At 35.7% G+C, this 18,856-nt stretch overlaps 1 protein-coding gene across 3 annotated transcripts; it reads right to left on the minus strand.

Annotated features, from left to right (window-relative positions):
- Window positions 1-706: 706 nt before the first annotated feature.
- Window positions 707-18,346, minus strand: LOC105828354 (ALK tyrosine kinase receptor). 3 transcript variants are annotated; one of them, XR_001138408.3, is made up of 25 exons: window positions 17,438-18,346; window positions 12,209-12,891; window positions 11,386-11,584; window positions 11,171-11,298; window positions 10,648-10,773; window positions 10,367-10,522; window positions 10,149-10,288; window positions 9,536-9,702; window positions 9,335-9,429; window positions 9,152-9,250; window positions 8,610-8,784; window positions 7,924-8,071; window positions 7,591-7,737; window positions 7,219-7,375; window positions 6,913-7,092; window positions 6,515-6,757; window positions 6,337-6,432; window positions 5,763-5,964; window positions 5,230-5,506; window positions 4,761-5,053; window positions 4,342-4,567; window positions 4,094-4,207; window positions 3,751-4,008; window positions 2,890-3,414; window positions 707-1,830 (listed from the first exon to the last, which is right to left on the minus strand). XR_001138408.3 is itself a non-coding variant. In XM_012666634.3 (25 exons), exons 2-25 carry the CDS (start codon window positions 12,579-12,581, stop codon window positions 1,783-1,785), a joined length of 4,497 nt encoding a protein of 1,498 aa, XP_012522088.2. In that variant the 5' UTR covers window positions 12,582-12,891; window positions 17,438-18,346; the 3' UTR covers window positions 707-1,782. The 3 variants fall into 3 exon arrangements, 2 of the variants coding, with proteins under 2 accessions (XP_012522088.2, XP_012522089.2); XM_012666634.3 differs by having other exon boundaries at window positions 2,965-3,414; XM_012666635.3 differs by lacking the exon at window positions 17,438-18,346 and adding an exon at window positions 15,556-15,684 and having other exon boundaries at window positions 2,965-3,414.
- Window positions 18,347-18,856: the final 510 nt, after the last annotated feature.

An 18,856-nucleotide genomic window follows, 5' to 3' on the forward strand; every position in this document is an offset into this window, starting at 1 on the left:
GACTGTCATCCTCTTTCCCTCGTCGCGTGTTCGCGTATGCACGCTTAGCCTGACACCGTGTCGTCGTTTATGCTTATCTACTCCGCATACTCGCGTGCACAGGCGTATATATAGCTGCCGCCGACATTACTGAGAAAATCATGACGCTTTCCTAAGATGTGACAATGCCAGCGTCCAGTGTACCAGTTACGTTGCCAGCGTTTGCACGATTTGAATTTCTGTTGCAAAATGGGGGAAGAAGAGGGAAACAGCTAATTTGTTCTTCTTCGATAAGTTAAATATTTTAACCGTCGCTAATGGCGAGTCACTTTCGGCTGATTCAAACATAAACGCTAGATAAATCAAGAGGTATCAATCAATCAGTTGTTTTTTTAGAATAGATTATTAAAGGGACAGACAGATTTTTCTACAAGTGCACTAAAGAAGAAGCTTATAATATTCAACCTTGGTGAAATAGTTTTAATTAAATATAAAATAATTCTATATAACGAAACGTTTATAATTGTTATTAAACGTTTTATGATTATTATATTTATTCATAGCAACCAAATATTTCGAGCAATATTATTATTAAATCTCGCAAGTTTACCTTGAATTTTCTTTCAGTGTGCTTGAAACTTAAATACATTTATTGAGTTTATAATGAGCTTACAAATGGTTTTATTATAACAGTGGGAAGCTTATCATAAAATAATAATTCGCGATCTTCCATAAACACACGCCTTTATTACGTTTCACGTACAGATACATAGTGGCTGACTTTCATACGCTACGCGCACGTAAAGTACGTCGTCGTTGTAAGAAAAATAAAAAAGGGCTCGTGCTCTTTTTATTCCCTTCTCTCCCCGCTACCCATTTCCAAGCATTCATCGCTTTCATCGCTTTATTAGCGCGATAGTGCGGTAGTACCAATGAGGTTCAAGTTCACGTCATTGCCTCTTTTTTTTTGGTTTGAAAGATGAGTCACGAGGTAGACGATCAGCCTACGGAGATTTTTACATCGATATTACAGTAACGTTTTACTCGATAGCCTTAATCCCCTTCACATCCGTATCAATCCAGTTGGGATCCTTAAGACAGATAGGACCGTATTGTCTCCGACTTAGGGGTTTACTTTACGTCGAAGACGAGACTACTTGCGCTTCTTAGATTTTTTTAAATGTCAGTGTATATATATATATATACACACTGCAAAAACATTTTCCAATTTCCAAATACACGTTTACATTCTTAACGTTAAATTCACGAGCTGCTATGTCATTCTGATTCGCACTCGAAGATTCCCGTTAACGAGTGATTACGATAATTTTACAAATTCCTGCCCTATCGCTATCGCGAAATTAGAAAGTTTACTCGAGATCACTTTGGATAAGAGATGTGAATGTGTAGCACGCGCAACGCTTAACGTATTGAATTAATATGTTACGTATTTAGTATTTTTCTTTCCTTCCGTATGTACATACTCCTTTTTTTTGTTTTGTATACGTTTGCACACAATCTCTTTTCTTTCGATTTGCGATGGTCGTGTGTCTTTAGCAATGAAGCATCGCCCGTGAAGAGGAATTCGCGGTTTTCCTCGATTTCCATTCACAGAAGGGTCTCCTCGGAATAGTAACGACGCGAGTATTCGTTATCCTGTGTCCACGAAGGCGAGGAGAGTTCTACGAGCTGCGCATCCCTCATAATTGCTGTCGTTGTGGCCGATCGTTGCAGCTGCAATCGACGAGCGACTTTGCAGCCAAGCGCGGCCGGGCAGCCTCGTCAACCCCCCTCGGATAAATCTCAGCAAGAGCATTCTTCCTCCCTCGGCAGCTCGTGACTCAAGGAGCTCTTTATTGCAAAAGCGAGGAAAAATTACATTTACAATAATAAGCAAGGAATTAAAACTATAATCAATTAAGGCTCCTCATTACTATCTTAGATTGTGGGAGATCTCGTCAGATGCGAGGAAATATACACAATAAAAATTCTTACAAAATATATTTAAACAAAAATCTTTTTCGATAAAACGGTATTTGCAATCAATGAAGTATAGTTATCAAATGTGCCGAAATTAAATAATATTTATTTCTGTATATTATTAATTTAACAGTTGTCATAGCTTATTTTTGGTTATGCATAATTTATTTCACATATATGGTTAATTATCAATTAAGCGAAACAAAAACAATTGAATCTTTTGACTCGGTTCTATCGATTGACAAGTGTTATGTTGAACATATTTCCACTTTAATTGTATATTGTAGTATTGTATTTGTTTTATAGTGTATTTTTTCTCACTTTTGACGTAACAATTTCGGATAGTGGTAGTGAATAAATAGGAGCTTTAATGTTTTATTTTATTTGCTATTATTGAATTTACTACACGGAGAAAATTTTATATAAAAAATTACCATGCTTAATAGTAGCCATGAACTATAAACGAACATTTCAAAGAATTATACCATAAATAATATAAATACTATGGTAATTTGATGAGAAACGTAGTAGAAAATTTTATAATTCTGTTGGTCCGCATCTACTATTTACCATAGAAATTTTTACTTTAAATTTATAAACACTCCGTGTAAGTTTCAATATATACATAAATAAGTAATTGAGAAAGTCTTGTAAAATGTTTATAATTTCAAAAGGACGTCTTATTAATTCGCAATCAAAGAGTTTGCATGCAAGAAATGTATAGAATATATTGATACATGATTCTATTTTTTTTTTTAGAAACTTTTATTTTTAGAAACCTTATTTCTTTACATCGTATTGTATTATTTCTTCTATAAATTCACAAATCTCTACTTTTTTATTGCTACTTATCCTATTTTACGGGAAACTCCTTGATTGTAAATGTTCGAGTACATTGGTGGACACAAATGACGTTTTAGTATTAAGTACCTTCGATCAAGGACCACGATCAAGTACAGATGGAAACTGTGCAGGACGCCGGATGTAGGGGGGAGGTCAAGTTACCTTCCTTAGTTCCGTACTGCCCGGCGTGCTCGAGTGTTGCGTTCGCGTTGTGATCTTCTCGTAAGGGATGCCCCTGCAGAGCGCGCTTGGGTCCAGGCTCAGGGTTGCCTTCAGTGTATTCTTCTTCACCATACCGTTTACATTACTGACGTTGGCGTTGAGGCCGATGGTGTGACTTGGTGAGCAAGTGCGCGTGTTGGGCGACGAATTCGTCGTCGTATCGGGCGGAGTGTCCGAGGATTGTGCTATCAGAGAGTCCGAATTGGTGTCAGTAGTCGTTGTGCTTTCATTACCGTTTTTGCGATCCGTTATCGTGCTATCGATGTTGGCAGTCATATGACATTCATCCTCTGGTCGGTTGTTGCCATTGTCTACATTGTCTTCGATGTCCATGGTTCGATGTATCGTCCTATTTTTTTGTCGATTCGATCGATCGGCTATACTTTTATCCTACAGAGATCGTGTAATAGTAAATCATAATAATTCTCAGTAATAATAAAAATGCAATCGTAAAGCAAGAAAAAAGTATAACGTAACGTTAAAACAGTTTTAAATGTAATGGAATAGTTTTCTTTCATTACTATTAAAATTCTTATTGACATTAACTAATTTTTTAATATTAATTTACATTTATTTTAATTTCTAATATAATCATGTTATACGGTTTAATATAAAAAGAAAGATTTATGATAAAAGAATATAATTAAAGCGTTAATTGAGATAATAATTAAAAAGATAATGATTAAATATAATTAAAGTAATAACAAAGTTTTCAAATGTATGTACCTTGCACTCTTTGGTCACCTCTTCATGCTCTTCATTGCTATACGTTTGCTCAAAGGTATCTGTGCTAGAGTCATACTTGTTGCAATTGTACATATCTTTTCGACATCCCGCTGATTTCACGTAAGACCCGCCGTACAACTTGCAGTCTTCGATTGATTTTTCATTCTCGGAATCGTAGACGCCACCCATAGCTTGATCTACGCGACGTGCAACGGATCGTGGATCGATGACTCTCGGTTGCAGGTAGCCGCCGTCCGTCTGTTGAACAAGTTTAAACTTCACTCTCTACACGTAGGTCAAACAAGATATAATATTCTACAGATTATTTTACAACTATACCGACATCAGATTGTACGTTATTGCATTCCGCTTCTGAGTCTGCTCTCATGATCATTTCAGGATCGTAGATTGACATCACATTGAAATTAGGCGGGGGTAGATTTATCACATCAGGATCCTTTGTAAAAAAAACAAATATTAATTGGTGAATTATACCGCATTAGATATATTTTATTTGGAATAATGAGATTGATTTTATATAAAGATAAGAATGAAACAAAATAAAATGAAAAAACGCTGATGTGCCCTCACCTGCAAACAGTAGCCGATCCTCTCGACAATAGTGGCGAAACTTGGTCTATCGTCAGGCTGTGGATGCCAACACCGCATCATGATTCCGTATATAGGGTCTGGACATCCCACAGGCTTCTCAAGGCGCCCGCCGGACTTTACCATTGTCATGACTTCGAGATTTCCACACCCGGTGTAGGGCATATATCCGAATGACATAATCTCCCATAGGAGCACGCCAAACGACCTAAACATTATATTTATTTCTCATTTATAATTTATTAAAAAATAAGACTGTTCTCTTTTCTGTTTCAATTTTTATTTATTTCGTCTCAGTTCCTAACGAAAACAAATGTGAAACGTATGTATTTTGTGGGGGGAAAAAAATCGTATGGGATTGAAAGACGCTTTTTAGTGAATACAAAATACAAAAGTCTCACCAGACATCGGTCTTTGTGGTGAATATACCGTCCAAGAAGCTCTCGGGTGGCATCCATTTTATGGGCACTATCGCCTTGCCATCTTTCCTATAATAATCGCCTCGATAAATATCCCTGGCCATACCGAAATCCGCGATCTTAACAGTACGGCCCGGTGCTTTAGTAGTTAACAAGCAGTTTCTAGCGGCGATATCTCGGTGTATAAAACGGGCTTCCTCCATGTATTTACAGCCGTTCGCGACATCGTAGCCGCACATAATTAGATCTAGCATCGTTAATGATGTAGGCCGGTCCTGCAAAACGAAAAATATGCATACAGGTGTTTCCTAAAAATTAGATAGAAAAATATGTACTCTGGAAATGTTTGAATGAATTATCGCTACTTTAGAGTAGATGGAAATTAAATATGCGATATATTTCACTCTTGTTTTTCCCTTAACAGTGTCATCGTAACGTTAATAATACTTACTGATCGAGGTCGTTCTTCGCGCAGGAAATTTTTCAGGTCACCTCCGGCTAATAATTCGAGAATGATGTATCTCGGACGTTTGTCGAAGGAGACGCCGATAAAGTGTACTATGTTAGGGTGATTAAATTTGCTCATTATCAATGCTTCCATCATAAAATCCGCTTCTGCATGTGTCGTGGATAAAGACAGTAGCGTTTTGACGGCAACGGGATGTTCGCTACGTCTATATTTGTACACACCCTGGTAAACTTCGCCGAAGGCGCCTTGGCCGAGAGCTCTGTGTTAAAAATCGTTAATGTTAATAATATCGTGTGCTCTCATTGTTAAAAAAAAATAGTTTTTATTAATATAAATAAGTAGTTTTTATTTAATTTTTTTACGTTAGAATTCTCCAACAAGGGAAAGTGAAAAAACTTATACGAAAAAAAACATTTGCAAATGTTGAGAGAATAATCGATTCGTAAGATTGTCTGATTGATATGCTAATTGGTGTGTTAATTACTCTGGTCCATATATTATGTATTCATACTAACTTTACTAAAGTAATACATTCACGGGGTATGTGCGGTAGGTCCTTGAAGCTATAGATATTGCCAGCGAACTCGTAATTGGGGTTGAACTCGGTCATTATCGTGTCCGACAAGTGTCCTGGACGCAATGCAGCTAATTCAGTGCCGTTGCCGAACATTACTTGGCGGCGATGCGAAACTGCTTTTTGTTTTTGGTATCGTTTATCTGTCGGAAAATATAAGATGTGCAAGAGAGACAAATTTATATAGAAATAAAATGAAATAATGAAATACCTAACAAAATATTCGGGGGTTAAATGTAATAAAAAAAGAGAGACAGAGAAAGAAAGAGAAAAAGAGGGAGAGAGAGAGACTAATTCTGTTTAAAAATAAGTTACAATAATTATATTAGAAGTTAAAAAAAGCTAAAATGCACACACAAATCGTCTCATTCGTTAATTACATCGATGCTAAAGAACTACATATATTTTGAATAAGATAAATTTTTATCATAGCCTTTTATAATCTTTTTAAGATAAAAACAAATTTTATTATTTAATTTGTTGTGTTATGAGACTAAAGATTTTTGTATACTTACAAGATATTAGACAAATCCCAATAATGATTAACAGGCTGCCTATAACTACGAGCTGGATAATATAAGTTTGATTATTATCTTTGGAATCGTCAGTCACTGAAATTTAACAAGATTTCACTTTGTTTACATTTGCGTGCAATAAAGACAGTATTTGTACGTCACGAAAGTTGTAACTTACTGATACAGGATTTGGAATCGTTGCTGAGTAACCAACCCTGAGGACAGAGGCAGTTGGTCTCGTTCAAATACTGATCAAGCGCGACGCAGCGGTAATCGCAACCGCAACCGCTAATCGCGGGTATGATGAAGACCTCCCCCGGGCCAGAATGAGTTCCAACTCTGAAGTAAACATCGGTGAGCATTTGACTCGCGTATGAGTAACCACCCTCACCACTTCCATCATTGTGTCCAGCATTACCACCTGAAGAACGCAAAGTTATTTTATTTTAATTGCAATTTAAAAATATATTTATTTAAGAAAAATTTACAGCAATATGTAATCATAACAGATTTGACATTATACATGTAATATTCTAAACGTTATAGAATATTTAAATATTTCATGATTTTCTTTACCAACGTAACCGCCGCCACCACCTCCTGATTGGCAACCGCCTCCACCTCCGCCAAAACCTCCGTCACCGTGATCTCCGGCTTCACAACCAAGTCCTCCTATACCTCCATGAATTAATGGCATTCCCCAGGTTTTTCGTTGAAAATTAGGCCATGTACCGTTCCAACTAGCACCAGGTCCACCTAGGAGCCGAGATTTTATTTAAGCTGGCATTTTTTTTTAATTTTTAAAAATGCAAGGAGCATTTTTCTTATAAAAACTCGGAGATTTTTGTTATGCATTTCAGAGAAAAGATAAAATTAAATTACCCATGCGTTCCGGAACATTGGACGGGGAAGGTACGGATCTACCCGCGGGAAAGGGACCGCGTCCATGTTGTAATCCATTGTCCATAGAAGGATTTAATCCCAAACCACCGCCACCACCCGCGATTAAGATGGGTTCCAGATCCCCATTTGCTTTCAGCTACAATCGGATTACGGAACTACGTTAAAGTTGTATAACAGTGAGAAGGGAATTAGTGGGAAAACTAAAGCAAGATTCTTTGTGCAAACACTTGTGATTCTAATGAAATGTCTTCATGATTTATAATTAGCTATATAATGAGAAATGTTGTGTCTTTAACTAATTTTACTAAAATCCTATAATCATTATTTTATTAAAGACGTGATATTATTTACTGTGAAGATAGCAGTCGCACCACCGCCGCCACCACCAGGATTCTTGAATTGGATTTTCTTTACTTCTCGTACTTTCGATGATGTCTGCTGCGGTGATTGCAAATCGACTGATTCATCTTTACACGTGGTTGTCTTTAAGCCGAGATTCTAATAGACAAGATCAGTAATATTAGTTTTTTGTAAACAATAATATAGGCCGCAAAAATAAAGAACATCTTGTAATGCAACTCGGAGAAAAAAATTTTGTTTCTGATAAAATAAGTTGAAATATTCTTTTATGTAGAATTACTCTTCTTTCACTAGCAATTTCTTATACTAGCAATAGATACTCACTTTAGGACAAGCGTCTGTTCCCGCTTGACCCATCATGAAATATAGCTGGTCGCCCTTTTGAAGCTCTATGACACCACGAACAAATGCACCCAGAGTGATACCAACGTTACCCGAGCCTTTTCCTCCTCTTGCCCCGACGGCGATTAAACTGTTTTTAAAGACAATTTATATTTTAATAGGTTAAAACAACAAATTTGCTGCAACACCCTATTATTAATATTTTCAATCATCCCATAAGAGTATATAATCTCATATAATCTCAAAAGTATAATTTGCTATAATTAATCGACCACAATTTATTAGTATACTAATAATATTTTAGCCTTTACTATTTATGACTAATTGCAATATATCTTGCATGCAATTGTATTCTAGCAAACCATTACACATTTTAAAACATATGTTTAAGTGTATTGTGTGTACATTTTTAATATACGTGGAAAGATATTATTCTCTTTTATTTATTTTTATATCTTATTCTATATTTCTATAAAAGATTAATATAATGAATGATAAATACGTATGACATAAAATAAGTATAAATAAAAATCTAATTTTTTACTCATTAATATTAAATTATTGATTTAATATTAATTTGTGAGTTACTTTGTCTACTGAAATCGACTTGCTACCTTATATAATTAAATTCACTATTATCAAAGTCTATGTATTTATGATCTACTAACGTGTAGTATTCACCACGTGGCGCCGTCCATCGTTGGACTCCTTCTAAATTAAAAACCAATTTTTCCTCTTGCGACGGCATGAATAATTCTACATTTGTGTCGTTATATTTTTCAGCGCATTTTTCGGCAGTAGGGCCTTTTCTGCCAGTAGCCCCGCAAGTAGTAATTCGAATAACTGAAAATAAAGTATAAGATATAATTTAATAATATTCCTGATAAGTTTTCGTTACGGATGTAAAGAAATAAAATATTTAATATTTTTTATCTGTTACTTTTAATAATACGTAATATAATAAATATCTTCTTTTATGCAAGCATAATTATTGCAAAATTTGGTTATTTTTTAACTTTTGATTTACTGTGAAAAACTTTTTAATACTAGAAGAAATATTCAAAAAATTTAATGCATAAATAATTTGCATATTTTTCAAGCAGAATTTCATATCTATAATAAAATAAAATTAACATGTAACAAAATATGTATAAATAACATCAAAAAAACTATAATTAAATTTTATTGAATACATCACAACTTTGTGTACCTGTTTCATTAACAAAATCCGGATGCTGCGATGGCATCTTCTCAGAATCAATAATGGGATTAGAATAATTAAAATTGCCTACAATGTCTCGTGGAACTCCTGCAGAAAAGACATTTCACGTTTTGAATGGTAGATAGACGAAACTAATTAGATAATAAAGAGCCATAAAATTATTAAAATTACCGATGCCGAAACATTCTCGACTCAGGGAAATATCATCAATTGCTACATCACTTTTCGCGGAATATCCTCTAGATGCTTCGAATTGCAAATGGTACCTACAAATGCATATCGTATTGATAAAAGTTTCTCATTATTCAAAACAAAAATTAGTTAAATTTTTACGTTAAGTATCTATATTTTTAGGTAATTTTCTGTACTCACCTATATCTTATATTAGGTAGAACAACCGCTTCGCCGTACCAAGCGTCACTATTAGCTCCGTAGGACCACCATAAATTTTCGGTATGATTTCCATATGGTTTTACTTGAACCAAGAACAGCCCAAGAGATGCACTATGCGGACCATGTTTGTGATAGAAAAAGCGTACCTAAACATATTTTTTTGTTTAGAAGATACTTGTTGAAATAATTTGTAAATGTTTTTCATTGAAAACGATAGAACAGATTTCTATCTAAATGATATTTCTATTTTCTATCAAATTAATGTACAAGATTGCACTTTTGAGAGATATTTTCAAAAAGAAAGCACGTATTATACATAGCCATTTGTAGTAAAAAGCAAATAAATCATATTAATAATTTATAGTTTTTAATTTAAAATATAATATTAATTAATAAGTTTTTTATCACATATAAGATAAATTTGCGATATTATTTGAATTTTATTTTACGAATTAAATCTCAGATTGTGTATACACTTTATTACAACTTGATTTATTGATCTTAATGGACTGATTTAAATATTTTTTTGTAATTTAAGATAGGCAAGATTATAAACGATTGATAATAATTGAATATAAAAATATAAACGTACTTGACATGATCGATAATAAGAACTGTTAGGATCGCTGCTGTAAGGTGGTGTCGGATTATACAGTGGACTTGTGATGGTACCTTTACTACCATATGCGACATTTTTAGAATAGCCTGCCATATTTACGAACGCATATGTTCCTGCCGAATGTATAACAATTTTATTATTATTGCTCTGTGAATATGTTACCTTCCTCGCCTCTAAATTCAAACGCGTACCGGTTTTGTTACGATAAGTATGATCGTAATTGGGCCCTGTTCTTTCGGTCGGCGTGGAACCTTGATTAAGGGTCCAATTTAATGGTCGCTCGGGAACGTTCGTCCATCCGCACCAACCGTTTTCAAAATTACACCTTGCGTTCTTCGGTATCTTGTCTGCGAAATATTTCAAACGTGCAATTGAATTGTACGAACCTACATCTCAAAGATATAGAGACAAGAATTTTTACATCAGGAAATTTGATAGGAGGTGTAAAGCAATGAATTTAGAATATACGCACCGCACTCGAGCTCCTCGTCTTCGCCATCGACGCAATCCTTCGTGAAATCGCAAACACGAGTCCTGTTTAAGCAAAGGCCGTTGTTACACAGAAACATGTCCTCGGTACTACAATCCCCGACGGATTCTAGAACAAATAAGCAAAAGGGTTATTGTTTTAATTAAAGAACTAATTCTTTATGTATATTAATTTCTTCTACTATTACAATTGTCAACAAATAATTACGTAGAAATTTTATCTCCTTTTTCATTATTATTAATTAAAAATATAATCAAGTGTCTCATTTCTTAGCGCAGGAGGATGAGAAATCGAGATATATATATTTCAGAATAAATGTATCGTTTATGTAACCGTCACAATTTAATTAATTAATTTCACGTATGAAGAAATATGTATGTAAATTAAGCAAAGAATAAGGTCATTATATAAAAATGTCGCAATTATTACAGAGGTATCATTAATGTAATACGATCAACAAATTATTCCATTAACTTAATTATTTGAAAATATTTTTATTAATTACCTGGAAAGCAATCAACTAGGTGAATGTTGTCGACGCCGATACTCGAATTAGGAAGAGGCCCGTAGACCTCTAAATAAATTCTGTAGGTCTGATCGATTGCGCGTAATGAAAAACTTATTTTCTGCCATCTAAAACAATATTAAAATGTATTTTTTAATTCTTATCTATCTTCTAAAAATTGATATTATAGCCATAAAAATATCATTATGCCATACTTGGCGGTGTTATTGCCGCTTTTCGATACCGCGATGGACGACACGTTGCTAACGATTTGATATATGACAAGATTTATAAATCCCTCTTCCATTTCCACCATGTAAAGCCAAAATTCGATGCGGCAACGTGGACCCGTGCGAGGTATCGTTTTGGATCTTATTTGAGCACCTCCTCGTCCGGTGAACCACAGAAAGTGACCTTTAAAGAGAACGAAAGGCTAATTAAGTCTTCTATATTACGATTATTGTAATCAATATTCAATTTTTAAACACAAATCGATTTTTCTTTAATTTCACTTTTCTAATTTTATATAAACCAAATTTTAAAATATTACAATTACTCTCGGGACTGTAACAACGTATCAGTTTTTGTTTAATCTTTTGCTTCATACCATATGCTTAGTTCTGTACATCAATTTCTACTTTTAAAAAAGTGCTTCTCTTTATATTTCTAAATTTCAATATAATTCTTTCTACTCAGTCGTTTGCCCTATATACTTGCATATATTTATGTTCATATTATTATAAGTACATTCTATCATACATTCTGTTATATATATAATTTTTATTCTTTAATATGTCGTGTTTTATTGTATATTTTTTAATGTGAAATCTATATCGTCTATTTGTATTGTTCATTTTTGTATTATCTGTTAAAGTCTAGGCTAGCAAACAGCACTTGTCTCTTTAAACTGTCATTTTTAATGCTGTAATGTTCCTATGTGTACAAATGCATAAATACTTGTACGTCGATAAAATTATAAAGTTATATAATAATAATTTCTCTTGTAAAAAAAAATCATAAATTAAAGTTTTTTCGTACCATTTGGAGAGTTGCTGGCGTCCGTGGTCGGAAAGGATTTTGGCAAGCCGTTGCGCGACGCCTTGACTTTCTTGAAACCATGAGTCTCGTTCCAGAACCAGTCGCACTCTATGTCCAGGTCGCAATAACCCATTTGCGAATGCTGAGGTGAGTTTTTCGGTCGGTCTGCCAGGAGTTCCTTGAAGCTCTTTCCGTGCCACATACTGAACTTGGAGCTGTAGGTTATTGTAACGCAGCAACAAATCAGGACGATGCGAAGCAACAATCCGCCGCTGCCACCGTATGCAGGCACGTGCCGGCGATCACACGTGCGGCTCGTCTGATTGTAACCCGCGATGGTGCTCGCCAGCCTCGGCCGCGCGTCGTTGATCATTACTCCGCGATTTCGTCCAGTGGCCGTTCAACAGTTCCCGACGAGGTCATACACAGCATCGCGCGTTCTGCTTTCCCGAGATAGCAGACATGATTCTGCAAATGTGGCTGCTTCTCTCGACGAGAATTAAAATTTAGGGAGAGAGTTCCGCTGAGATAGAATGTCGAGAACGTGCATTTCGAAGGTGTTAACGGTGAAAAATTTACAATAAGCGGAGATGAGCTTCGGTATTATTTTCTCTTATCGTTTAAAGTCGCTTTTGAAATTATAGACTTCTTTGGCTATGATTGTTCTCCGTCCTTTTTAAGAACTGAAATCATACAAGTATCTTATGCTGAATGTGTAATATGTATATTGTTACATTTTACTTTATTTATATATATATATATATATATATGTGTGTGTGAGTGTGTATGTAAGCGCTGTGTAGTGTACATATATATGTGTTTTTGATATTCACGTAACGTCAGAATCACTGATAATTAAAAAAATAAAGTCTTTATGAAAAAGTGTTTCAAATAAAAGTTGTATATAGTGATAAAATCAATTTTTGGAAAAGATCTATTTTTTTCAAGTTACATGAAAGTATTTTTTAAGTTACTTGATTCTTACGTTACATAAATAACCCTCTATATAATTTCTCATTTGATTTCTACAAAACGCAGGTCACATTTGTAAATGTGGGTGCGACAGCCTATTAGGAAAAACATGATATTATCAACGCTTTTGTTTGGCCGTCACGTCCGTGTTTGCGATCCATTTTATGTAGAATGCTTGTGCAGTTTTTAGTGAAATTTAACAAGGAAAAAGTTGGAAATGTCCTCCTTCCTCGATTTTAATGACGTCTTTGTCTAATGACCCGATTTTTTATATTTGTTGTCTAGATAGTAACGGTAATTAGTTGGTTTTTTTTATTTGGTCGTACGATAATGAGTTACTTTTAAAATACAATTTTTTTAAAGTAACTTTTTATGAACTTTATTATATTATATTTATTGCAGTAAATTTGGAGATATAGTTTTAATTTTATTTTTTAATATACGTAATATATAAGGTATTTAATTAAATTTATATTGTTAATTAAAAGGCAAACATTTGTTTATTACCTGCACTAAGAAAAAAAAATTGATTCAACAAAACGTTTAGTTGCGGGCTGCCAACAAAAGATATACTTAATATAACAATATTTGCTGTTAATGCAAGTGCAATGATGTTGATGGAACTATGTATTTATATTGCAATACCATATATTGTTGCAAAAAAATTTTGTTGAATTAATTACTTTTTTCTCAGTGTGAAGTATAATTTTGATACATTAGTTTTTATATAAATCTTATTTTATTTTTATAATAGAAAATTTATATTGGTTACTCCTTTCTCTCTCTCTCTCTCTCTCTCTCTCTCTCTCTCTCTTTCTCTCTCTCTCTTATAATTATATTAGGAAATATGTTTTTTGCATTGTTATTGCATATTATAGTATTATATTATACAAAAGAGCAGTGTAAATTTGTACGTATAAATTCCAATATCCAGAATATTATGTGTATACTGTCATCAATATAGCAAAATAATGAATGATACAGCGGAGATTATAGAATTCTGAGAGAAAACGAATTAATGAAACGAAGCCGTGAACGCCGGAAATGGAATAATTCATTTTCCGATATTCCTTGATTTCCGGTTTGCGCACGGGGAGTGAAGTTATGCCTATCCACTGCCATCATCAATATTGATATTTCAGAAGTGATCGATGTTATAATAATTATAAAAACAAATAAATATATTTTCATTTACTTAGTTTTGTATAGAAAGTCTTTCAAAAATAAAAAATAAATTTAATAAAAGATAAATTTGATGCATGAGATATATATTTCAACTATAAAAAATACAGATTTACAAAACAAAAGAGAGAGAGAAAAGAAAAGAGAAAATATATAACATATAGATGTGTACATTTGTACTAATTAGATTACTGATTAGAAATTATGTTCAACTTCTGATTTGTTAATATTTTAAAGAAAGGAGAAAATCGAAGATGTAAAAAGCTGTAAATTTATATTTAGCTTCAACATTAGTTATAACTAACTTTTACTTTTATTTCAGTTTGTTTTAGACTTGACGTTTTAGTCTCAGTTTTAAGCTCGCAATCCTTTTCTATTATTAGAATTATTTAATATTATATAAAATATGATGAAAATTTATCAATTTGACGCACAACCTACACCGTAGAGATCACGTAAGGCGCAACAATTAATCCTATCAGATCAATTCCGCCCACACACACATTCTTTCTCTCCTTCTCTTTCTTAACGTCATCGTTCTTTGACGTGCGATGTAATTACTGCTGTTAAAGTGCAGTATTATCGCGGAATACGCGTTAATCTAGCGCGCCTTAACTCGTCTCCATTTTACAACGAATTGCTCGGAAAACGAAACTTAAGTCTCTCGGAAATCCGCGTTTAGCGCGTCGCGCGACTCAGTCCGATCTCCGCCGAATTTGTATTTTCCTTACAAATCCGATTAGCGGACCCGACAACGGGCAGCTATTGTCAGCTCGGAATATCGATTGGATCGTATATACCGAATACCCGCGCTTGCCGGCCAGTCGCGGCACTCCCGCGACGCGGTCATCATTCGAATGCCACCATTAATTCCAAAGAGCTCTGACCGAAACACTCGACATTACGATTCATCAAGCCACTTAAGGGGAAAAAAAGAAATCCGATTTCAACGTAAAAAGGAGAGTCGGAAAGCGATTGCACAAGTGAAGATGAAGTTCGCGGGGGGTATTTCAGAAAGTATTGGAGAACGATATTTTTATATCATTTTATTGCACTTGAATTAACGTTACGCACGATTTATATAGCGAAGGACAGCTCAAGGAAATTAATACTTAATTAGATCGATAACATTATATCACTACTAATATTTCTTTCATTCGCTTATTTATTAATTTTTAAAAGAATTTTTTTACCCGACGATGAAAAATTCACGCACGGAAACGGATTACCGTGTCGATTTATTTACAACACTGATTTGAGATTTTCTCTTTTTTTTTTTTTTTTACTGTCTCTCGTTCTTGATTAATTCAACTGTCAATACGGTCTGTCTGCACGTAAAAGCACCAAGAGACACAGCGCGATCTCAAAATGTACTGCGCACAGGATGTAGTAACAACGATCTGTACGTTCTCTCGTGTCTCGTTAACAGCAATCGAGGAAAGCGTTTTGCTCTCTGTCTTTCTTTCAGACGCACATCTCCCGCTCTCTCTTCCCTCTCTTCCGGAGAATTTGAGCGATCGCCTGGCTTATGGTTATTTCCGCGGATTATGTCGCACCCTCGTTTCAATAATATACATATAGATGTATATATAGCCTCTAAGTATCAACTTCCAAGAATTGAAAGCCATCGAGACTCTTTAATCAATATTCGTAAAATTTGCGTATTTACGCAATTGTGTATCACGTAAGGATTCTTCAATTTGTGATGCGTACAGCTTGTCATGCAAGCGATAACCCCCTTTTAATAGCACTTCAAATAACAAAGATTGTTGCGAAGTCAAAGCAGACAATGTCGTAACGTAATTAAGACAAGTTACGTCGATATCATTATATAATTTTACATCGTGCTCTCGGTTGCGATGATTTCTCGCACGTGCAGCGTTTGTGATCGTGCACGAGACACGTGTTATCCCTCCGTTCTTCTTTTATAGTTCAAGGTAAAAGATAAAAGAACTTTATCAACAGTTAGGTAATTTAATTGTCGAGCATTTAATTACATAAAATTAACTTAAATTTATTAAATAATTAAAGAATAAAAATAAAACTAAAATAATTGAAAATTATTAAATTGACAGTTAATTAAACGATTACTACAGTTGGAAATATCTTTTTTGCCGCTATGTGATATCAAGTGCTTTGATACCAAGTGCTATAACGCGTAATAAGATACTTTTTGTATCTTATATTTATATGTCCCCTACATGTTTACTTGCCTGTTTCATATCAGTTTGACAATTACTGCGTGTCAGTTACAATATACTTTTAGTCCTGTCCCATTGTTTTTCGTTTTCTAGTTATTTAATTTAAATCCAACATTATTAAGTTTAAATTCTTTTAAGCATGCGTTTCTGACTGTTTGTTATATCACTTGATAAGGGCCCAAAACTAGGGCCGAAACGTTTAATCAAATAAGTAAATGCCAGTTGGGTCGACCTTAAACCATCAACTTTTTTATATTTATATATTGAAAATACTTTTTTAACGTTAAAATACCATTAAAAAAGATTTTTAAGATTTATATATTTTTTAATGTATACATTAGATTTTTTATATATATTTGAATGTGTATATACTTAATTTTTTAATTTATAGGCTAAGGGGCATGAAATACATTTAAATTGCTTCTGTTGCTTCTGAAGATATTCCGCTGATATACAATCAATCAAATTTTATTTTAGCTATCTTAATATAATTGTTAATTACGATTTTATTTTTAATTAATTGTCATCAACTAAAGCGTTTTTAGCAACTTAATGTCAATTAATAAAATAAAGTCATGTTTGAATAACGCAAAGTTCTGTGTGAATTTTACATTCCTCTACTTATGTATTTTACATTTTATATTTTTAATTATTTTGAAAATATGATTACACTAAAAACTGCATTAATAATAAAAATTTAATCGCTGTCATTTAGAGATTATTTAAAATTTATTTTGCGTTTCCAGTTTTACGAAATTAAATGATTAATTTCACGCGGCGGTGATGCACATGTAGATATACGGACTCGAGGTTTCGACAATTAGTACGCTGTAAAGTGGTAATATATTGCATCAAGTGCCATATTATCACGTACTTTCGATGGAGCAGCCGTCCTCGCTTCCGCTTCACCACATCGTCGTCCAAAATTCCGCAGTCACTTCGTCACAAGACGCGTCGGCGGGAGTCGTGTGGCGCGACGATTTATGTTTACCACTTCTTTTCGTCGAACATCCGGAACAAATGCAAACACAAACGAATAAGGTTCCTGGTCCGCGGTGCGGGTTTATTGCGCCTGAGAATTTCGGGCACACCGTGCTGCGTTAATTCGTGCAACGTCGGTCGGTCCGAAAAATATCCGGAGGAGATCCCGCAGGAGATACCTCGGAAATCACACTTGACGTTCGATCGCACATGGAACCCGAATGGCACCCGACGCCGATTTTCGCGATAACACCGGAGGGAGAGACACGCCGCGACTGCGGAGATCCACGACGTCCGTTGAGGAAAATTCGGAGGTGCGATCACGGAGCACAAAGATCGCGCGGCACCGTCCTCGTCGTCCCGCCTGTGCGTGGACACGCACGCGTGCGCGCGTGCATCGCGTGAAGGCGATATCAGCGTATACGTCGTCGCTCTATCGACGACCGGCGAGATCACGCATGCAACATCGCCGTGCTGCTGTTGCTCCTCCAGGATCCGCGCTCCCAGCTCCGGAGGACTCGTGCCGCCACACTTTCCGCTTTGCTTTTCGGTATTTATCGATCGGTGCTTGTGTCTGTCTCTCTCTCTCTCTCTCTCTTTCTCTCCACGTCCCTCCGTATGTCTCTCGTAGCCTCTTCCCTCGCACACGCCCGTGTCGCGGGCGAAAGACACGTTTTCCCCGGTGTTTTCAGCGGCGAGTGCCGAGAACTCGTCGCTTAAACGTTAATCCCGAACCTTAAACGCCCCGCGCATGAGGATCCGTCGACGAGACCTCGGCCGCGGGATATCGTTTCCTCCCCGAATCTGAACCTCGCGGCGGAGCGAAGCGCCGCGCAATCTCTCTTTCTTACTCCTTCCCCTCTTTCTCTCTCTCGCCCCGCGCGCGCGTGGACCAAACGGGGAGATTACGACCCGCGTCCTCTCGCGTCCTCGATCCAGTAGGGGTGAGATGGAAAGAGAGGATAGGCGGCAGAAAGAGAAAGTAAGAGAAAGAGACGAAGGGATGAAGAGGCGGCGAATGATTGTCTCGCGATCGAAGACGTTAGCGGCGTCGGGAGGCCTACCCTCTTTTTGGTACCTCCCAGCATCCAGGCACCTCGACGCTCTCTCTCCCTCTCTCTATCTCTCTCTCTTTCTTTCTCCCTCTCTCTTCCCTTCTCCCTCCTTTCTCTCTCTCTCTCTCTCTCACTCTCTTTGGCGCCGTGACGTACCGCACGCGTGGTCACTCGTGAGCTCGTGAGCGCCGGGCGCGTCGATCGATCGGACGCTTTCATTCCCTGCAGCAACCCCCGAGAGCGCGCGTTCCTCGCTC

This window comes from Monomorium pharaonis, chromosome 4 (assembly GCF_013373865.1).
Source record: "Monomorium pharaonis isolate MP-MQ-018 chromosome 4, ASM1337386v2, whole genome shotgun sequence".
Taxonomy (NCBI): domain Eukaryota; kingdom Metazoa; phylum Arthropoda; class Insecta; order Hymenoptera; family Formicidae; genus Monomorium; species Monomorium pharaonis.

What these genes read in the sequence shown, in the direction of transcription:
- LOC105828354 (XM_012666634.3), bottom strand. Translation starts at nt 12,581, where the DNA reads ATGATCAACGACGCGCGGCCGAGGCTGGCGAGCACCATCGCGGGTTAC. An exon ending in AGACGAGGAGCTCGAGTGCG is followed by an intron (nt 10,523 to 10,647) that starts GTGCGTATATTC and finishes AATATTTCGCAG; the next exon opens with ACAAGATACCGAAGAACGCA. An exon ending in GCGAAGAACGACCTCGATCA is followed by an intron (nt 5,054 to 5,229) that starts GTAAGTATTATT and finishes TTCGTTTTGCAG; the next exon opens with GACCGGCCTACATCATTAAC.